This window comes from Gekko japonicus, unplaced genomic scaffold, assembly GCF_001447785.1.
Source record: "Gekko japonicus isolate JY-2015 unplaced genomic scaffold, Gekko_japonicus_V1.1 scaffold21, whole genome shotgun sequence".
Taxonomy (NCBI): Eukaryota; Metazoa; Chordata; class Lepidosauria; order Squamata; family Gekkonidae; genus Gekko; species Gekko japonicus.
This window is the reverse complement of record NW_015173122.1, coordinates 1,524,453-1,544,125: the sequence shown is the minus strand read 5'-3', so window position 1 is coordinate 1,544,125 and position 19,673 is coordinate 1,524,453. Positions and strand designations below refer to the sequence as shown.

General features: G+C 50.9%; 1 protein-coding gene across 1 annotated transcript in view; it reads right to left on the bottom strand.

Annotated features, from left to right (window-relative positions):
- SARM1 (sterile alpha and TIR motif containing 1) overlaps positions 1-13,951 on the bottom strand; it is a 43,448-nt gene extending 29,497 nt beyond the window's left edge. The window contains exon 1 of the mRNA XM_015421894.1: positions 13,504-13,951. Within this exon, the coding sequence (XP_015277380.1) occupies positions 13,504-13,943 (440 nt within the window). The 5' untranslated portion in view covers positions 13,944-13,951. The remainder of the gene's footprint in view (positions 1-13,503) is intronic.
- Between the last annotated feature and the right edge of the window lie 5,722 nt (positions 13,952-19,673).

Sequence of the window (19,673 nt, the reverse complement as noted above, 5' to 3'; positions counted from 1 at the left end):
ATAGCTTTGGAAAAAGTGCAGAAAAGGGCAACTCGAATGATAAAAGGGTTGGAACACTTTCCCTATGAGGAAAGGTTAAAGCGCTTAGGGCTCTTTAGCTTGGAGAAAAGACGACTGAGGGGTGACATGATCGAGGTTTATAAGATTATGCATGGGAAAGAGCAGGTAAAGAAAGAGGTACTTTTCTCCCTTTCTCACAATACAAGAACTCGTGGGCACTCCATGAAACTGCAGAGCGGTCGGGTTAGAACGGATAAAAGGAAGTACTTCTTCACCCAAAGAGTGATTAACACATGGAATTCACTGCCACAGGAAGTGGTGGGTGCTACAAGCATGGACGGCTTCAAAAGGGAATTAGATAAGCATATGGAGCAGAGGTCCATCAGTGGCTATTAGCCACAAGGTATAGCTAGGGGCTCTGGGGCAAGTGATGCTCTGTCTTCTTGATGCAACCTATTCAATAGTTATTATTAAGCATTCATATTAGGGCACAAATTGCAAACACATCCCAATACAAAATATATACACATATTTAAAGTGTCCTCGTAAACCAAACTATCCGTGCTCAAAATTCCCCTGTATAATGCAGCTCAAAGAAGTCATGACAGTTGATCATATGCAACCTATTCAATAGTTATTATTAAGCATTCATATTAGGGCACAAATTGCAAACACATCCCAATACAAAATATATACACATATTTAAAGTGTCCTCGTAAACCAAACTATCCGTGCTCAAAATTCCCCTGTATAATGCAGCTCAAAGAAGTCATGACAGTTGATCAGATATTTGGAATAATTAATATCTGCGTCAAAGAAGGACTGTGTAAAGCCACTTTGAGCTGCATTATACAGAGGAATTTCGAGCACGGACAGTTTGGTTTACGAGGACACTTTAAAGATTTGTATATTTTGTACTGGAACGTGTTTTGTAATTTGTAAGGTAAAGGTAAAGGTTCCCTTGCTTGAAAGCCAGTTGAATCCGACTCTAGGGTTGCGGTGCTCATCTCCGTTTCAAAGCCGAAGAGCCAGCGCTGTCCGAAGATGTTTCCGTGGTCATGTGGCCGGCATGACTAAACACCAAGGCGCACGGAACGCTGTTACCTTCCCACCGAAGTGGTACCTATTTATCTACTTGCAATTTCATGCTTTCGAACTGCTAGGTTGGCAGGAGCTGGAACTAGAGATGGGAGCTCACTCCGTCATGCGGCACCCGGGTCTCGAACTGCTGAACTACTGACCTTCCACAGCCTGCAGTTCAGCATCTTAACCACTTGAGCCACCGCAGCTCCTTGTAATTTGTACCATACTCTAAATGCTTAATAATTATTATTGACTAGATTGCATAATAATATCACGGTTGTTTTTTGTTTACATACAACCTATCCCGTGATCTCACATTTGTATAGCCCCCAGGTTTGGCCTGGAGATCTCCCAGACTTACAACTCATCTCCAGACTACAGAGTTTAGTTCCCCTGGATATAGGGTTACCAACCTCCAGGTGGTAGCTGGAGATCTCCTACTATTACAACTGATCTCCAGGTGATAGGGATCAGTTCACCTGGAGCAAATGTCCACTTTGGAAGGTGGACTCCATGGCACGATACCCTATCAAAGTACCTCCCCTCCTCAAACCCCGCCCCCCTCAGGTTCCACCCCCCAAAATCTCCAAGTATTTCCCAACGTGGAGTTGGCAACACTACCTGGAGATAATGGCCATTTCAGAGGTCTGACAGTATGGTATACCATAGATTTGAGGTGAAACTCCTCCCCAAATTTCCCCCTCCAAAGCTTCCCCCCCAAATCTCCAGTAATCTCCCAACCTGGAGCTGGCAACCCGAGGAAGGAAGACTGTGTCCCACCAGAGGGAGACTTTCAGACTGGCTGCATTTTCTGGGAAGTGGATGAGACAAGCTTTTCGGGAAGCCTCGTGTTCCCTCTGTGTGCCGCTGACGTTGACCTTGCTGTCAATTTGGCAGCCAAGCAAGAGCAGGTATTGGGCAGACGCCCAGTTCCACTCATCTGGGATTCTAAATCCAGAGCCAGGGCCTGCTTGGTCTATCACTTCTGTCCCAAGAAAGGCGACGGTGGCCCTTGGGCATTGTCCTGAGTCACCATTCGAGGATAGGATCATCATGCAGATATATCGTCAGAGACTCTTGTGTCACCCCCACCCTCTTGGCACTGCTTCTGTGGGTCCCGGCGGCTTCTTTGTCGCCAGAAACCATTCCTCTCCGCTGCCTGTGAACAGGCCTGACAGGAGCACAGCAGAAAAGAAAAGGCTTCCTTAGAACACGTGAACCCCCCCTGCTAGATCAGGCCCACGGTCACCCAAGTCCAGCATTCTGCCTTCCCACAAACACCCTGAATAGACCACAAGTATGAAGGCCAGATCGGGGTTGGGAAATTTCTGGAGATTTGGGAGTAGACTATAGTTGCCAGCTCTAAACTGAGAAATAGAAAACTGGGGGTGGAGCCTTGGGGTGGGCAGGGCTTGGGGAAGGGAGGGGGTCCTCAGTGGGGTGTAATGCCATAGATTCCACTCTCCAAAGCAGCCATTTCCCCCTTGGAGATTCCGGAAGGATCCCAGCATTATCTGGAGGCTAGAAGCATGGACGGCTTCAAAAGGGAATTAGATAGGCATATGGAGCAGAGGTCCATCAGTGGCTATTAGCCACAAGGGATAGATAGGGACTCTGGGGCAAGTGATGCTCTGTCATCTTGGTGCTTGGGGGGGTCAACAGTGGAAGGACTTCTAATAGGGTTGCCAAATCGGGCCGGGGGGCGGGGAACTCCCCGCTTCCGCGGCCCGATTTCCGCCACAGGGGAATTCCGGCCCGGGGGGAACCCCGCCCCCCAAGCTGCGTCACCAGAGGTGACGCAGCAAACCATATGGTTTTCCCCTCCGACGAGCTCAGCCACGCCCCCAACGTCAGCACGTCGCCCGTCACTTCCGGCGACGTGCTGCCGGCGCGCGCGCGCACATCGGGACGACTCCCGGACCGCGGCGACACTCCCCCGCCGCGGGGGGGAGAAGATTTGGCAACCCTAACTTCTAATGTCCTGGCCCCACTGGTGAACCTCCTGATGGCACTGGTATTTCTGGCCACTGTGTGATACAGAGTGTTGGACTGGATGGGCCTTTGGCCTGATCCAACATTGGTGTCTCTTATGTTCTTATGAAGGTGGGCAACCCTATAGCAGGGATATGGAGGCCAAACTCTCCCCCTAGTGCTCTTGTTCTCTTCCCCCCCCCCTCAAAATAGTTTTATTTTCCAACACATAATAGCAACACAAACATCAACACACAATAACAAAAAAAACCCCAAAACGAACAGTGGATAGGAATACATTCCGTTTGTGTTCAAGATTTCCTTTTTTTGTATAGTAGTAGTGATTTTTGCACCTGTTCTATTATTTTATATATATATGTAGGTATACTAATAAACATTTCTATTTCTAATTCTATTGGCATTTCTTAAAGGTTATAACATATATTGCTTAAGGCACCACCCAATCCCTTTATAGAGTCTTGACCATGTTTTCTTGAAAATATCTTCCCTGTCATTTGATAACCATAGGTAGTACTGTAGAGTAATGTTAAACAAATTATATATGATGCGTTTATATACTGTTCTTAATATACCAATAAAAATATTTAAAAGAAAAAAGAAAAAAGAAAATATCTTCCCTCTTGCCTTGTAATAGCAAAGTCAATTTGTCCATCTCAGCCGTTTCTAGACATTTGTAAATTATTTCTTCTTTTGAAGGTGTTTCTTCTTTTCTCCAATATTTAGCATACAAGATTCTAGCAGTCGTTACATGTGCTGTTGTTCTCTGCCCACAGCAACTCGGAGTCAGAGATTCACTGCCTCTGAACATGGAAGTTCCTTTTGCCCATCACAGCTAAGAGCCTTTAGTGGATCTCTCTGGCTCCATGAATTTGTCTAAGCTCCCTTGACAGCCATCTCAGTCACTAGCTCCCATCACATTCTGGGGCAGTGAATTCCACAGGTTCCTTAACTAACGGCACAATTCTGTACTATGGACAGGGTTGCCAGCTTCCAAGTGGAGCCTGGAGACATCCTAGAATTACAATTGATTTCCAGGCGACAGAGATCAGCTCCCCTGGAGAAAATGGCTGCTTTGGAAGCGTGGACTCTATGGCATTACACCCAACTGAGGTGCCTCCCCTTCCCAAACCACACCTTCCTCAATCTCCACCCCCAAATCCCTGGCAGTTTCCAAACCTGGAATTAACCCTCCCCCCCCGAGCCTGTTACTAAGCATGTGTAGTGTTGCCAACCTCCAGGTGAGGCCTGGAGATCTCCTGGAATGACAGTTCTTAGGCCTCCGGCTCACCCATTTTCGTCTTAGCTCAGGGAGGATGGCTCCAGAGCAAACTCATTTATGCGGCAGCCAAATCGCTCGCTCACAACTCTAATGCTTTGTTGTTGTTCAGCCGCACAGTCGAGTCCGACTCTTCGCGACCCCATGGACCAGATCCCGCCAGGCCTTCCTGTCTTCCGCCGTCCTCTGAAGTTGCCTCAATTTCATGTTCATTGCATCTATGACACTGTCTAATCATCTCATCCTTTGCCGTCCCCGTCTTCTTTGACCTTCAATCTTTCCCAGCATCAGGGTCTTCTCCAGTGAGTGCTCCCTTCTCATTTGGTAATGCTGTAAGTGCTCTAATGCCGGTAGCCCACAAAGTAGGATTTTTGCTCACGAGACTCCACAGCTTAGAGGGAACATTGCTCAGGATGTGAAGTGCTCCACTCAGTAGAGGAGAAAAATTAGAGGGAACATTGTCCTAGTTGTGCTCCTCCCTCCATGGAGTACGATGCACTCCCTGGGCCCGCTGGAGCAGCACAGGGGAAGGGGTCCCAAAAGGCCTGGGAGAGGGCTCATCAATACGATTTAGCCTGCCTGGTGTGTCTGGGGAATCGGGCCTCCGTCCCTGCCACGGTCCCACCAGAATCATCTCCACGGGGTCCCTGATTCCTGCGCCTTCTGCCTTTGGAGCTGGCATCGCTTGGCACAAGCCAGCCGTTCCCAAGGGGGGCAGAGATGAGCAGCCAGCATGCAGCCGCAGGAGTTGTGGCACAGGCTGTTCCTGGAACGAAGCGGCTCCCCCACCCGCCTCTGCAGCCCACCCTGTGTAGAAGAAGGGGTGTGTGTGGTTTTCTTTTTTTCCTTTCTTCTCTAGGAGGCACACATCCTGGTTCCAGGAAGCCATCCGATGGATTCAAACACTCTCCAGGGTGAGGTGTTCTCTCCATTAACAGGAGCGTAATGCATTTTCCCAATTAGCCTCCCCAGCAGGCTCTTCAAAGTACACCTGGCCCAGGGAAGGGGCCGAACCAGCCTTTCCCAGGTGGCATCAAATGTGCCTCTCTCAGTGGCACACCCCGTTGAGGGCCACAGGCTGCCCTGTGGCTGGTCCCAAGGCCAGCTCCAGCTCGTTTGTGGCTTAAGATGAAAATGTGCTTTGCGGTTTGAGGGAGAGAACAAACCAGTAGCCCCCGGAAGGGAGGGCCTCCCCCCTCCCCGCTCACCCCCTGAATCCAGAGAGAGGACATGGTGTTCCCCTCCAAAGTGCACTCTGCTGCACAGACAACAAGAAAGAGGCGTACAAGTCCCACACAAAATCCAAAAAAAAGTGAAATGTAATGTTCGGAAAACGGAGAGGCAGCAGCAGGGGTCATTTCCTGCGGGAGCGCACAGGGGAGGTCCGGCAGTAAGGAGCCCAGGGGGCAGGCACATGCAACAAGCCCCGCCCCCTGCTCCCAGCAGCTCTCAGTCGGGCCACGCAGAGCAAAAAGCAGCCAGGTAAGTTGCAGAGCCCCCCCACGCCCACCTTCAGGTTCAAGCTCTCCCTCCTCTGTGATGGCAGATCTGTGCATTCCCCTCCCCCCATAGCTAGCAATCCAAAACAGTCCAGTGGCACCTTTAAGAGCACGTTTTAGTCAGGTACAAGCTCTCCCTCCTCTGTGAGGGCAGATTTGCCCATTCCCCCCCCCCCCAATAGCTAACAATCCAAAACAGTCCCGTGGAGCCTGAGCAGTGGGAGTTGCCTTCTGACACACTTCCGGTGATGTCAGAGGTGTGACATATGCAAATAAGTTATGCTAATAAGTTATGCTAATGAGCTCCTGCACCTCTTTTTCTACGAAATGACCCTTGGGCAGCAGAGACATCCTCCAAATAAAGAAATAAAAGATGGCTATTTCTTGCAGCTGAAAAAGATTTTATCATTCCACTGCAAATGAAGTTTTGGGCCCATCTCTCTCTGCCTCTTGTGAACATTTTGGCAATTGGAAACATTTTTTTGGAAAGACGTTTTCAACCCTGTCAATGTAAAACTTGGGTGTGGAACACTGTTCCCTCTAAGTTGAGTTCGTGTGATCTAGCTCACAGTTTCTTAGCCTCTGGCTCACACATTTTTTGTCTTAGCTCAGGAAGGACGGCTCCAGAGCAAACTAATTTATGCAGCAGCCAAATCACTCACTCACAGCTTTAATGCCAGTAGCTCGCAATGTAGAATTTTTGCTCACAAGACTCCACAGCTTAGAGGGAGCATTGGTGAGGAATGGTATACCATAGCCCAGTCTCATCAGATCTCAGAATCTGAGGTCAGTACTTAGATGGAGCTGCGGTGGCTCAAGTGGTTAAGACGCCGAACTGCAGGCTGTGGAAGGTGAGTAGTTCAGCAGTTCGAGACCCGGGTGCCGCATGATGGAGTGAGCTCCCATCTCTAGTTCCAGCTCCTGCCAGTTCGAAAGCAGGAAATTGCAAGTAGATAAATAGGTACCACTTCGGTGGGAAGGTAACAGCGTTCCGTGCGCCTTGGTGTTTAGTCATGCCGACCACATGACCACGGAAACGTCTTCGGACAGCGCTGGCTCTTCGGCTTTGAAACGGAGATGAGCACCGCAATCCTAGAGTCGGACTCGACTGGCTTTCGAGCAAGGGAACCTTTACCTTTACCTTTTACTTAGATGGGAGACCACCAAGGAAGTCTCTGCAGATGCAATGCCCACCCAGCGCTGCTGAATCTCTTGCCTTGAAAACCCCATGAGGGGTCACCATAAGTCAGCTGTGTGACTCCACGGCACTTTACACACACCCTAATGTAAAACTGTTCTAACAAAGCTCTGCTATTAGCATCTTTTATACATGGGTGTGCGGTTAAAGACATGAACAAGCTGCATAACAGAAGAGCTTTAAAAACTTAAGAGTGGAGGCTCTCCTTTCCCCAATGAGAGAAGCCCCTGCTGGACAGCTGTCTCTGAGGTGTGGCTAGATGAGCCCTTCTCAGCCTGAGGGAGGAGAGACACCCTTCTCAAGGTAGCTTTATATTTCACCAAAACCTCTAGACACTGATGCATTCTGTCTTAATGGAAGAAGGAACATTCCTGAACTGAAAGGAACTTCTAAACCAGCTAGTCAGACAAGAGGAGGGGGAGGAGGAGATTGGATTTATACCCCACCCTTCACTACTCGAAGGCAGCATCTCAGAGCAGCTTACAGTCTCCTTTCCCTCCCCCTCCCCACAACAGACACCAACAGAATAGTTCTGAAAGAACTGTGACTGACCCAAGGTCACACCAGCCGCTGCATGTGGAAGAGTGGGGAATCAAACCCAACTGACCTGCAAGGTCCCTTCCAACTCTAACACTCTATGATTCTATAATTCTCCCAGATTAGAGTCCACACTCCTAACCACTACACCAAACTGGCTGGTTTAGAAGACCCCCCCCTTTCAGTTCGGGGGGGGGGGGGTTTCATTTGCAGAGAGGCAGCCTAGTGCAACAACTCGGTTAGTGCGCATTAAGCTCCAGTGATGGCAGTGGTGATTACAGGCATAGGCAGAAAACGCGATCTGTATTATTTGCAAACTGGATCGGGTTAGAGAACAGCCCTGTTCCTGCTAATGGGAAGGCAGACAGGAGTGGAAGATATTGGAGAAAGTTTGCAGTGGCATGGGACCCCAACTGGGGAAAACTAGTGCATCATCTAATCCAACACCAATGGCTGCCAACCTCCAGGCAGGGCCTGGAGAGTTCCCAGAATTGCAATTGATTTCCAGACAACACAGATAAGTTCTCCTGGAGAAAATGGCTGCTTTGGAGGGTGGGTTCTCTGGCATTATATCCCCCTGAGGTCCCTCCCCTCCCCAAACTCCTTTCCAAGCCTCACCCCCAAATCTCCAGGAACTTCCCAGCAGCCTGTTTCCCACAGTGGCCAACCAGGTGCCCCTGGAAGACCCAGAAGCCAACGTTTCTGACTGTCCTTGCCTCCCCCAGCCACCAGCGTTCAGAGAGATTTCTTCTGACCATGGAAGTTCCGTTTAATCACCATGGCTACTAGGTATTAGCCATCAATTTATCTTTTAAAGCTCTCACTATGTCCACGGGCAGTGAATGTCGCACCTTAATTACTGAGTAAAGAAGCCTTTCCTTTTTTCTGTCTCAAAGCTATTGCCTATCATTGGTTGCCTCCTGGTTTCAGTATTTGGGGAGAGGGAGAAAAAGCTACCTCCATCCACTTTCTCCATCGCATGCATAATTTCGTAAACCTCTAGCATGTTCCCACTGAGCTGTCTTGTCTCTGAACTGAAAAGAGCCAAAATATTTGCCTTTCTTAATCAAATCGGAGCCTTGATCCCCTGGACTGCTGTTTTAAGCTGCGATCTAACAGGGTCAAGCTACAGGTAAATTAAAATTTAAAATATACAAACGTTTATTAAGGTGTACACATAAATAAAACATTAAAAGGTTAAAAGAGAAGTCTAAATATCAGACTCAAAGAACATATTTCATTCAGAACTGATTGTTATAAATATCCAGGGGTCATTTCCTGCAGGAGCGCACAGGAGCGGAGCTCCGGCAGTAAAGAGCCCAGGGGGTGGGTACATGCAACAAGCCCCACCCCCTGCTCCCAGCATCCCTCAGTCAGAGCAAGAAGCAGCCAGGTAAGCTGCAGAGCCCCCCCCCCGGCCCCCCGGTCCAAAACAGTCCCGTGGCACCTTTAAGACCAAGTTTTATTCAGGTACAAGCTCTCCCTCCTCTGCGAGGACAGATCTGCGCGTTCCCCACCCCCCCAATAACTAGCAATCCAAAACAGTCCAGTGGAGCCTGAGCGGTGGGCGTTGCCTTCTGACACACTTCTGGTGATGTCGGGGTGTGTGGCATATGCAAATAAGTTATGCTAATAAGCTCCTGCACCTCTTTCTCTCCGAAATGACCCCTGTAAATATCCAATAGATGGGTAAAACATTTGACCTAAGGACCATATGCGTTTCGGCCCCTTCGGGCCATCCTCAGTGGTCAGTATTCCTTATTTTACAATGACACACATTCATAAATACATGCATAAAGGGTAAAAAACTGTGAGCTAGCTCACACTAACTCAGCTTAGAGGGAACACTGCTCCAGAGCAAACTAATGTATACAGTAGACAAATGGCTCACTGACAACTTTAATGCCAGTGGCTCACAAAATAGAATTTTAGCTCGCAAGACTCCACAGCTTAGAGGGAGCATTGCTGGCAACCTTAGCAACTCCTTTCCACAGGGTTCAAGGGATGAGTCCCACAATCTAGGTTTTGGAGGAAGAAATTTCAAAGTGGCCCAAGGAGGGCCAGTCAGGTGCCTTCCGCTCAACCCCACCACAGCCACTGGCCAGAGGAGGGAGTGGCCGACCGGCTCTCTTCTCACAGCCATTTCCAACATGGCAGCAAGTGGGGGAGGGGCTAGAAATTTGCTCATTTTTTTAAAAGGGGCCTGGCACTCTCAGGCTGCAAAACCTCCATGCCTGACTGAGAACAGGCGGCGCATAGCATCAGAGGATGCAGCCAAGCCATTAGCTAATGCTCCTTGGCCTCTCACAGGAACACACCAAACCACAGTCGTGGTTTGCATTCAGCCCGCAGGAAGCAGGCGGGGCTGGCAGCTGTGTTCCCTCTAAGCTGAGTTAGTGTGAGCTAGCTCACAGTTTTTTTAGCCTCTGGCTCACACATTTTCTGTCTCCGCTCAGGAAGGATGGCTCCAGAGCAAACTAAATTATGCAGCAGCCAAATCACCTGCTCACAGCTTAAATGCCAGGAGCTCACAAAGTAGGATTTTGGCTCACAAGACTCCACAGCTTAGAGGATAGGGTTGCCAAGTCAATCGTACTCACCAGCGGGGGAGCGTCGCCGGGGTCCGGGAGCTGCTTCTGGATGTGTGCGCGCACGCGCGAAGCCACCAGAACATCACAGGAAGTGACGCATTAAGTAAAGCATGTTGGGAGCGTGGCCCCAATCGTTGGAGGGAAAACCATAGAGTTTTCCCTCCAACGATTGGGGCCACGCCCCCAACGTGATCTACGTGATTGCGTCACTTCCTGTGACGCAGCCACGCTGCGCTTCGGGGGGTGGGGTTCCCCCCAGGCCCCGATTCCGCGGCGGCGGAAATCGGGCCTCCAAAGTGGGGGTTTACCCGCCCCCCGCCCCCACTTGGCAGCCCTATTAGAGGAAGCATTGGCTGGCAAGTAGGAGAGAGCCTGGCTAAGGGGTGTGGCGTCTTCCACAGAGAACAGCGAAGACCTCTCTTAGCAGAGCCCTCTTTTATGTGACCGGAGTCCATGCCGGGTTTCCGGGAGTTCTCCCTGAGTAATCCTCAAGCGGGGGATCCAAACAGTCCCACGGGTGACCCCACTCCATTGAGATAAGGTGGCCACCTCTGAATTTAGGAAGGTCTAGAGATTCAAGAGTGCAGCCTGGGAGGGTGGGCTTTAGGGAGGGTAGGGGCTCAGCAGGGTATCATACCATACAGTCCACCTGCCAAGGCAGTCGTTTTCTCCAGGAGAAGTGGAATAAATATTTTAAATAAATCAATTGTAGGCCCCGGTCACACGGAGGATTTGCTGCATGAAAGGCACAAATGTCAGGCGGATTTTCGGGGCGTGATCACACCGCAACATCTGGGAAGCGTAGCGCACCCATGGCCAACCCGTGGCGTCCTGCCAAAGATGTGGAGTTAAAAAGTACCAAAGAAAGTGCACTAATATCCAGAAAACGCATGGCACGGGCGGGCGTCTGATCACGGGAGTGTTAGTATCCCATGGCATCTGGCGCCCGTCCACATCCCATCACAAACTGGATGTTTTTCGTAAGCGCATGTGCACAAACATGAAACTGAAAGCAGTGCTGCTCCGCGGAACTGTGCACAAACATGAAACGCTTGTGTGATCACGCCGCTTCTTTGCCACGCTGCAGCATTGCCATGTGATCACCAGCCAACAGCCTAAGCACGGAGACTCAGGGGACCGTGTGATCGGGCTACCGTGCTTTATTTTGCTCTGGGGTGAACAGCCACGCCTCCCCCACCACCACGTTATCTGGCCCATGTGACCGGGGCCATAAATAAGCTATCTATGCAGCAGTCCGGAGATCAGTTGTCATTCCAGGAGACCTCTAGCACCTGCCGGTAGGTTGTCAACCTCACCCTGACACCCGTCCTCAGTCAGACGCCGCATAGTCGGGGGACTGGACGGGGGCATCTACTAGCACGAGGGCTGCCAGCTCCAGCCCGAGAAATTCCTGGAGATTTGGGGGTGGATCCTAGAAAGGGCAAGGTTTGGAAATGGCAGGGTCCTCGGCGGGGAATAATGTCACAGAGTCCACCCTCCGGAACAGCTGTTTTCTCCAGGGGGGCTGACCTCTGCCGTCTGGGGGGCAGCTGTCCTTCAGGGAGATCTCCAGGCCCCACCTGGAGGCTGGCAGCCCCATCTGCTACACCTTTTAAGACACGGATTCCCAAAATTTTCAGGAGCCCACTTATTATGTATTGGAATTGAATCATCCCTGATTGAATCACCCTAGAGACTGGCCGAGCTTAGAGCACAAGAACAATAGCCGACGAGGACTCTGGAATAAACCAATCAAGTAGTAATGTTATGTAAATAGCTTACCATGGGGGGGGGAGTGTGTGTGTGGGGGGGTGCGGTGTTTTGCATGCATGCTAGAGTTGTCTTAGAGTTAAGTTGAAATCACTAATAAACTATGAGCTGATCACTACATGCCTCTAGAACCCAGGACATTTCACCGCTACTGCAAGACACAGTTACTGTGCCACAATATGAAAACGAAAGGCTCCTAACGGAAACGTGGCCGCTGGGGAGGATTTTTCAAGTTCTAGGATGGCCCAGGTGAGACTGCTCTCAGCAGCGAAGCAGGGTCGCCCCTGGTTAGTATTTGGACAGAAGACCACCAGGCAAAGGCAAAACACCTCTGTTGGCCTCTTGCCTTGAAACCCCTAGTGGGCGACCATAGGTCGGCTGTGACTTGAGGGCACTTTACACGCCCCCAGAGACACACACAGCTTTTCTCACTCTGCCTGACAATTCACAGCCGCCCACTCCCTTATACCTTGGCTACAATGAAAGCCACAGCATCTCTGCTGTCTTCCTCTCCCTCTACCCACACGTGTCTGTCTTGGGTTTGTATGTGCGGGGGGGGGGGGGAGTGGCTACGGTATGAGCCAGCTGCCCAAGCACAGAACGTTAACTCTCGTCCCTGGCTCAGAGAACATCTTGCACAAAGAGCTCTAACGATGACCTCAGATGTGCAGCTACCCAATAGCACCTCCCACTAAACTGTGTGTTTTCTTCTCCCATGTGGCATTTCAATGTCACTCCCAAAACGTGCCGTACGGACTAACCAGGCAGTTTGGATGCCAGAGTACCAGGGTTGCCAGCTATGGGTTGGGAAATTTCTAGAGATTTGGGGTGGGGACAGAGCCTGGGGGCGGTGGAGTTTGGAGAGGGGAGGGGACTCCAGTGGGATATAATGCCATAGAGTCCACCCCCCCCAAAGCAGCCATTTTCTCCAGGTGACCCGATCTCTGTCGCCTGGAGATCAGTTGTAATCCCAGGAGATCTTCAGCCCCCACCTGGAGTTTGGCAACCTTACAGAGTACCAAAGCAGAGTTGCCCACCAAATCCTGGCTGCACTAGATATTCACTTCAGGGTTTGGGGGCAAGGGCTGATTCAAGTGGATCAGTTCAGAGTGAAGCAGAACAGGGAACCGGGTTAGTTTTGTACCGCAGCTTTGGTTAGGAACAGAATTCTGTCACACCAGAAAGCTTGCATATTCCTCGTGCTTCGTTTCTGGGTCATTTTGGCTCTGTGTCAGATTTCCGCTGGTTTTCAGGTTTTGGCAGTACAAAACCCAATTGCACTGTTTGTCAGATGCCGCCTCCTGTGTTAAGTATATCTGACTCAGTGAGGAAAGTGGAATCCAAATGACGTAAGTAAATAAAAATAAACTTCCGTTAAAGAACAGCTACAATAATTTGAGTCTCACCTACTTAGCCACTGAGGATAGTCAGTTGTCTCTGTGCATCAGCATTGCTGGCACACTGACCACCTCCATGTGTTGGGCGTCCCACCGTCCCACCCACCCCCGGCCACCCCTGCAGCCACTCCCTCAGCCCCCCCTCCCCTTCTCAGCTCACCGATTCTCAGCCACCAGGATCTGCTCCAGCAGTTTCCCGGCTTGGCACTTGGTCTCCAGATCCGCCGACTGAAGGAAGGAGAGCAGCAGGTCCAGGCCTCCCTCCAGACGAATCCCGTCGCACAGACCCTTGGCGACTTCCCTGCCCACCGTGGGCATCACCCAGGCTTCTTCCACCAGCGTCAGGACCTCTGCCATGCCAGCCTGGAGGTCTTTGGGGCCAGCAGCTTGCTTGATGGCAGAAATGGCTTGGTGCAAGTCGGGCAGGATTCTGTGCAGAGCGGCTTGGATGTCGGTGCTCACCCCAGGGGAGACCTCCTGGTACGGCCCAGGACTTTGTGCCCACATGCCCTCGTAGATGGGCACTGCTGCCAGAGTCTCAGGGTTGGCCATCGCTAGGCGGCACAGTTTGTATGCAGAGACAAGGAGGGTGAGCACCATGTGGGGAGTCAGTGAAGGGGGGCTATTCTAGAACCACCACCGCCTCCCGGATCGGGGCCCCAAAGGCTTACCTGGAGGCACTGGGGCTTGACAAAGAGGGTGGAGGAAGAGAGATGAAGGGGTGGAGAGGAGGAGGAGCGTGGAAGAGGCACAGGAAGGAGAGCAGGGTTGGGGGGGTGGATGGAAAGGAAAGAGATGCAGGGAAGAGGGGTGGCCTCGGGTCCCACCAGCTGCAACAGTCAGCTGGCGCCAGGTTGGTGCCTTTGCCTCCCGATGCCAGCTTGGGATGCGGAGATCTCCGCGCCGAGAGGAACCGCTTCCCGATCATCCTTGCTCCGCCCTCTCCCCCCCCCCCCGACATCAGCCATCCCAGGAACCGCCCCTGAAAGGAGGGCCTGTCGCCGTGGCAACATCAGCATCCTTTCCTATTGTATCCCTGAAAAACCCCAACGTATTATAGATAGATCCGTCGGGCCAAAGGGGAAAAAAACATCCAGCATCTTTCGAATAGGACGAAACCGCAATATCACAAACAGGCAGGCTTTCAGGTGCCCAGAATTCTTCACTGGAAGTTCCATACAAAAAAGGGGGGGGGGAGAAAAATATTTCAGGAAGGTGGAGGAGTCTCCAGCCTGCACTTTCGCCTCTCCTCTTGAGCAGGGAGGGTTCCTTTCCTAATTTTATGCCCCACTCTTAATACGAACCCATCAGGCAAAGGCCCACAGCCTCTTTCGGTGCCTTTGGCTCATGTGAAAGGAACAGAGGGTTCTACTGAGCATGTGCAGAGTGCCTTCGTGCATCCATGGGAGGCCTTTTGGTGCCTTCCTATGTGCTTAGGGCCATGACTTCCAGGCAGGGTTGCCAGCTCCAGGTTGGGAAATATGTGGAGATTTTGGGGGCGGAGCCTGGGGAGAGGTTTGGGGAGGGGAGGGGCCTCAGCAGGGTGTAATGCCACGGAGTCCACCCTCTGAAGCAGCCACTTTCTCCAGGGGGACTGATCTTGGTTGTCTGGAGATCAACTGTAATAGCAGGAGATCTCCAGGTGCCACCTGGAGACTGGCAACCCTATTTCCAGGGCAACCGGAGGGGAGGGTTCGAGGCTCAGAATCTTCTGTTTTTAAAGAGAATTAAGGCCCCGGTCATACGGGCCGGAAAATGCGGGGGGGGGGGGGCGGGGCTGTTGGCGATAGCATTTAGAAATTTGTCTCCGAAGCCCATCTTCTGGAGCATTTGTTGTAAATATATGACTTCCACTGAATCAAAAGCTTTTTCCAAATCCAGGGACAGAAAAGCGGCTGGAATTTTATTGGAAGTGCAATGGTTGAGAATTGTGAGTATTTTCCGCGATGTCACGTCTGGCATGAAATCAACTTGATCTTGTTCAATATAATTTGTTATGAAGGATTTTAGTCTGGAAGCTAAGATTGTAGTGAAAATTTTGAAGTCTGTGTTCAAAAATAGGGTGGTAGGAGGCTGGCTGGGCTGGATCTTTGCCTTGTTTGGGAATTACAATAATAGATGGAGCAGGAAGCCTCGGGTGAGCCACGGGAGCTCTACGCTTCCCAAATGAGGCACTGTGATCACGCCCGGAAAATCTGCCTATCTTCCGTCTCTGTAGCGTGGCTAATGCTCCGTGTGACCGGGGCCAATGATTATCTTTGTACATGGAGGCAGAGGTGCTTTTACCTGCTATGTTCCTAAACTTGGGGGGCCTTGTCCTGTCTTCAGCAATGCCTATACAGCTCCCCAAATATCCAATTCTGCCAGCCAGAGCTGTCCCCAATGAGCTCAAAACCCGGAATCCATTTTTTCCTCTCCCACACCCACACGGCAAATAGTATTTCAGAGAAGTGGTCAGTGGTGCATAGTCCAATGACGTGGAATAGGGTTGCCAGCCTCTATCAATCTTAGAATTGATCTCCAGGTGGTAGCGATGGGAGGTAGATGGGGCTGAGAGAGCTCTCCTAAGAACTGCTCGTGAGAGAATAGCTCTGAAAGAATATGTGACTGACCCAAGGTCACACCAGCAGCTGCATGTAGAGGAGTGGGGAATCAAACCCGGTTCTCCCAGATTAGAGTCCGCACTCCTACCCACTACACCAAACTGGCTCTCAAAGTCCCAGAATGGGTCTCTTTTGTGTGCAGGGATCTGTCAAGCAATTGCTCTGCAGCACTGGAGGGGGGGGGGGGGCTATCTTTTCAACAACAGGGAGCATTTGCCGGCTGACCTGCTAAGTAGATTCCAGTTCCAAGGAAGGAGGGAGGAAGGTGCATCAACTGCGATTTTCCCAGAAGAAGGAGAAGAAGAGAAGAGGAGATTGGATTTATACCCCGCCCTTCACTACCCAAAGGTGTCTCAGAGCGGCTTACAAACTCCTTTCCCTTCCCCTCCCCACAACAGACACCCTGTGAGGTAGGTGGGGCTGAGAGAGCTCTTGACAGAAACTGCTGTTTTTCAAGGACAGCTCTTATCAGAACTACGGCTTTCCCAAGGTCGTCCAGCCAGGTGCAAGTGGAGGAGTGGGGAATCACCCGGTTCTCCCAGATTAGAGTCCGCGCACTTAACCACTACACCAAAGGTTGTAAGTAAAGGTAAAGGTTTCCCTTGCTCGAAAGCCAGTCGAGTCTGACTCTAGGGTTGCGGTGCTCATCTCCGTTTCAAAGCCGAAGAGCCAGCGCTGTCCAAAGATGTTTCCATGGTCATGTGGCCGGCATGACTAAACACCAAGGCGCACGGAACGCTGTTACCTTCCCACCAAAGTGGTACCTATTTATCTACTTGCAATTTCTTGCTTTTGAACTGCTAGGTTGGCAGGAGCTGGAACTAGAGACGGGAGCTCACTCCGTCATGCGGCACACTCGGGTCTCAAACCGCTGAACTACCGACCTCCCACAGCCTGCAGTTCAGCACAAAGTTTGAGTCTAGTGGCACCTTTAAGACCAACAGAGTTTTATTCTGGATGTATAAGCTTTCATGGTGCATGCACATGACTCAGACTTTGTTCTGTACCAAATCAGATTTGGGAAAGATCACAGCAACGTGGGGGAAACACGTAAGCTGGAGAAATAAAGGATGCCCCCAAAGCGCCCCCCCCAATAGTGCCGGGAGCTACAGTAGAGCAAAATATCCCTGTAGAAACAGCCTACATCTCCAGAGGTCTCTTGTCTAGAGGAAGCCAAGCTCCTTCTGTGCTGCAAAACGTCTCCGCACTTAAGGTAAAGAGAAGCACATCGTGGAAGCAAAGCAGGGGTGGGACATTCCTCGCCTCTTTGAGCAGCATCAGTTATTGCTTTTCATGGCCTGCCCCTCACAACTTATAGGTTTTCAGTGGTGGGTTGGGAAATTCCTGGAGATTTGGAGGGTGTAGCCGAGGGAAGGCGGGGTTTAGGGAGAGGAGGGACTTCAGCAGGGTATATTGCCATAGAGCAGAGGTGGCCAAACTGTGGCTCGGGAGCTACATGCGCCTCTTTCACACATATTTTGTGGCTCCCAGCAGGACAGCTGGAGAAGCAATGGGAAGGCATGCCTCCTTGATCAGTCTTCCCTTCTCCAGCCAGGGTTCCCCTCCCTTGGTAGGCTTAAGATGGGGGGGGGGGAGCAGAGAAAGAAAGCAACTTTAACTTTAAATGCGTTCTAAGAGCCCCCCCCCCTACAAATATAATTGGATAAATAAATATCATTATCAATATCTGTTTTTAACCCCATTTGTTGTTGTTTTTGGCAGTCTCATTTAATGCTAATAACAAGCAAATGTGTACATTTTCCAATAAAAACATGTGTAACATTTGTTCATGTCTTGCGGCTCTCAAACATCTGATGTTTATTCTATGTGGCTCTTATGTTAAGCAAGTTCGGCCACCCCTGCCATGGAGTCTACCCTCCAAAGCAGCTATTATCTCCAGTCTCTTAAGTGTGAAGACCAGCTATAATTCAGGGAGATCTGCAGGATGCACCTGCTGGCTGGCAACCCTAGTAAAGGCATACTCACCCTGCCCTTAGTTAGAGTTGTCAGCCTCCAGGTGGGGCCTGGAGATCTCCTACTTTTACACAGGGGTCATTTCCTGCAGGACCGCACAGGAGTGGAGCTCCGGCAGTAAAGAGCCCAGGGTGCGGGCACATGCAACGAGCCCCCCCTGCTCCCAGCAGCCCTCAGTCAGAGCAAGAAGCAGCCAGGTAAGTTGCTGAGCTCCCCACGGCCTCCCAGTCCAAAACAGTTCAGTGACACCTTTAAGACCAAGGTTTGTTCAGGTACAAGCTCTCCCTCCTCTGCGAGGACAGATCTGCACGTTCTCCCCCCCCCCCATAGCTAGCAATCCAGAACAGTCCAGTGGAGCCTGAGCGGTGGGCGTTGCCTTCTGACACACTTCCCGCGATGTCAGGGGGTGTGGCATATGCAAATAAGTTATGCTAATGAGCTCCTGCACCTCTTTCTCTACGAAATGACCCCAGCTTTTACAACTGATCTCCAGCTGACAGCGATCAGTTCGCTGGAGAAAATGGCTGTTTGCCATTTTAAAAGTCCCTCCCCTCCCTCACCAATGGCACTGGCAGTTCTAGCCTTCGAAGTCTGGAGAGTTGGGGAGGAAATGGGCCTCTCTTCTGCCTGGCAATCCAGGGCAGCGAAGAGGTGGTCTGTACTAGTCAAACTGATTAAAGCGCGCATGGCCTGTTGTTTATGTGTTTTGCTATCCTGTTTTCTGGAATGCGGAGGTCCAGGAAGAAACTTGTTTCTTTCTTTTTTTATAAAACTGGAAACAATCAGCTCTGGGAAGCTCTTACTGTTCATTTCGGAACAGGCACTGCTTGAAAGGCTGTTTGGTGATTTGGCTCGTTTTTCTTGTCCTTTGGGCCTAGCAACAACAGCCAGGAGGCATGCCAAACAGGCCGTCCCCAGCTTCATTTGTTCTCTGTCCCAAGAGGGAGGGGAGGGGAGGGGAGGGGAGGGGAGGGAGGAGGGAGGCACTGAAAGGGAGATCAGGAGTTCATATTAATTAGTAACTGGGGTGAATTGATCTGGAAGCCCATACAGGGAGCAAACTCCACCACATGATGCTGGGGAGAGGGGGTGGTGGTGGCCTACTGCTTCCATTGAGGGGCACAGGGACAGGGTCGCAGGGTTACCAACTCCCAGGCAGAGCATGGCTTTTTCCTGGATTTACAACCGGATCTTCACACTACACGGCTCAGTTCCCCTGGAGGAAAGGGCAGCCTTCGCGGGCTGACTCTGGGACGTGGTATCCCTGCTGGTTTATTGATTTATTTGTTGTATTTGTATCCCGCCCATCCCACGAGCGGGCTCAGGGCGGGTCACATCATCGTCAATAATACAGTAACGTTTAAAGCACAATAAAACATTTACATTATAAGCATTTAAAATCAGTAGTTAGAGCTGCCGGTGAAAATTCCGACCCATTCGTACTGATGGATATGGCCAGTTGCTGGTAGGTGGATGGTAGGAGACAGCAACCTCGGGGAGGCCATATATGGACGCCCGCTGGTTCCTTCTCTTACTCAAACTCTGCCCTCCTCCTAGGCCATTTCCCCAGGGTTTAGGGTTGCCAGCTTCAGGTTGGGAAATTCCTGGAGATTTGGGGTGGGTGGGAAGGAGAGACTATGGCAAGTCCTTAAAGAGATGGGAGTACCAGATCACCTCACATGTCTCTTGAGAAGCGACATGTCTCAAGAAGAGACAGTTAGGGTTAGAACAGGATATGGAACAACTGATTGGT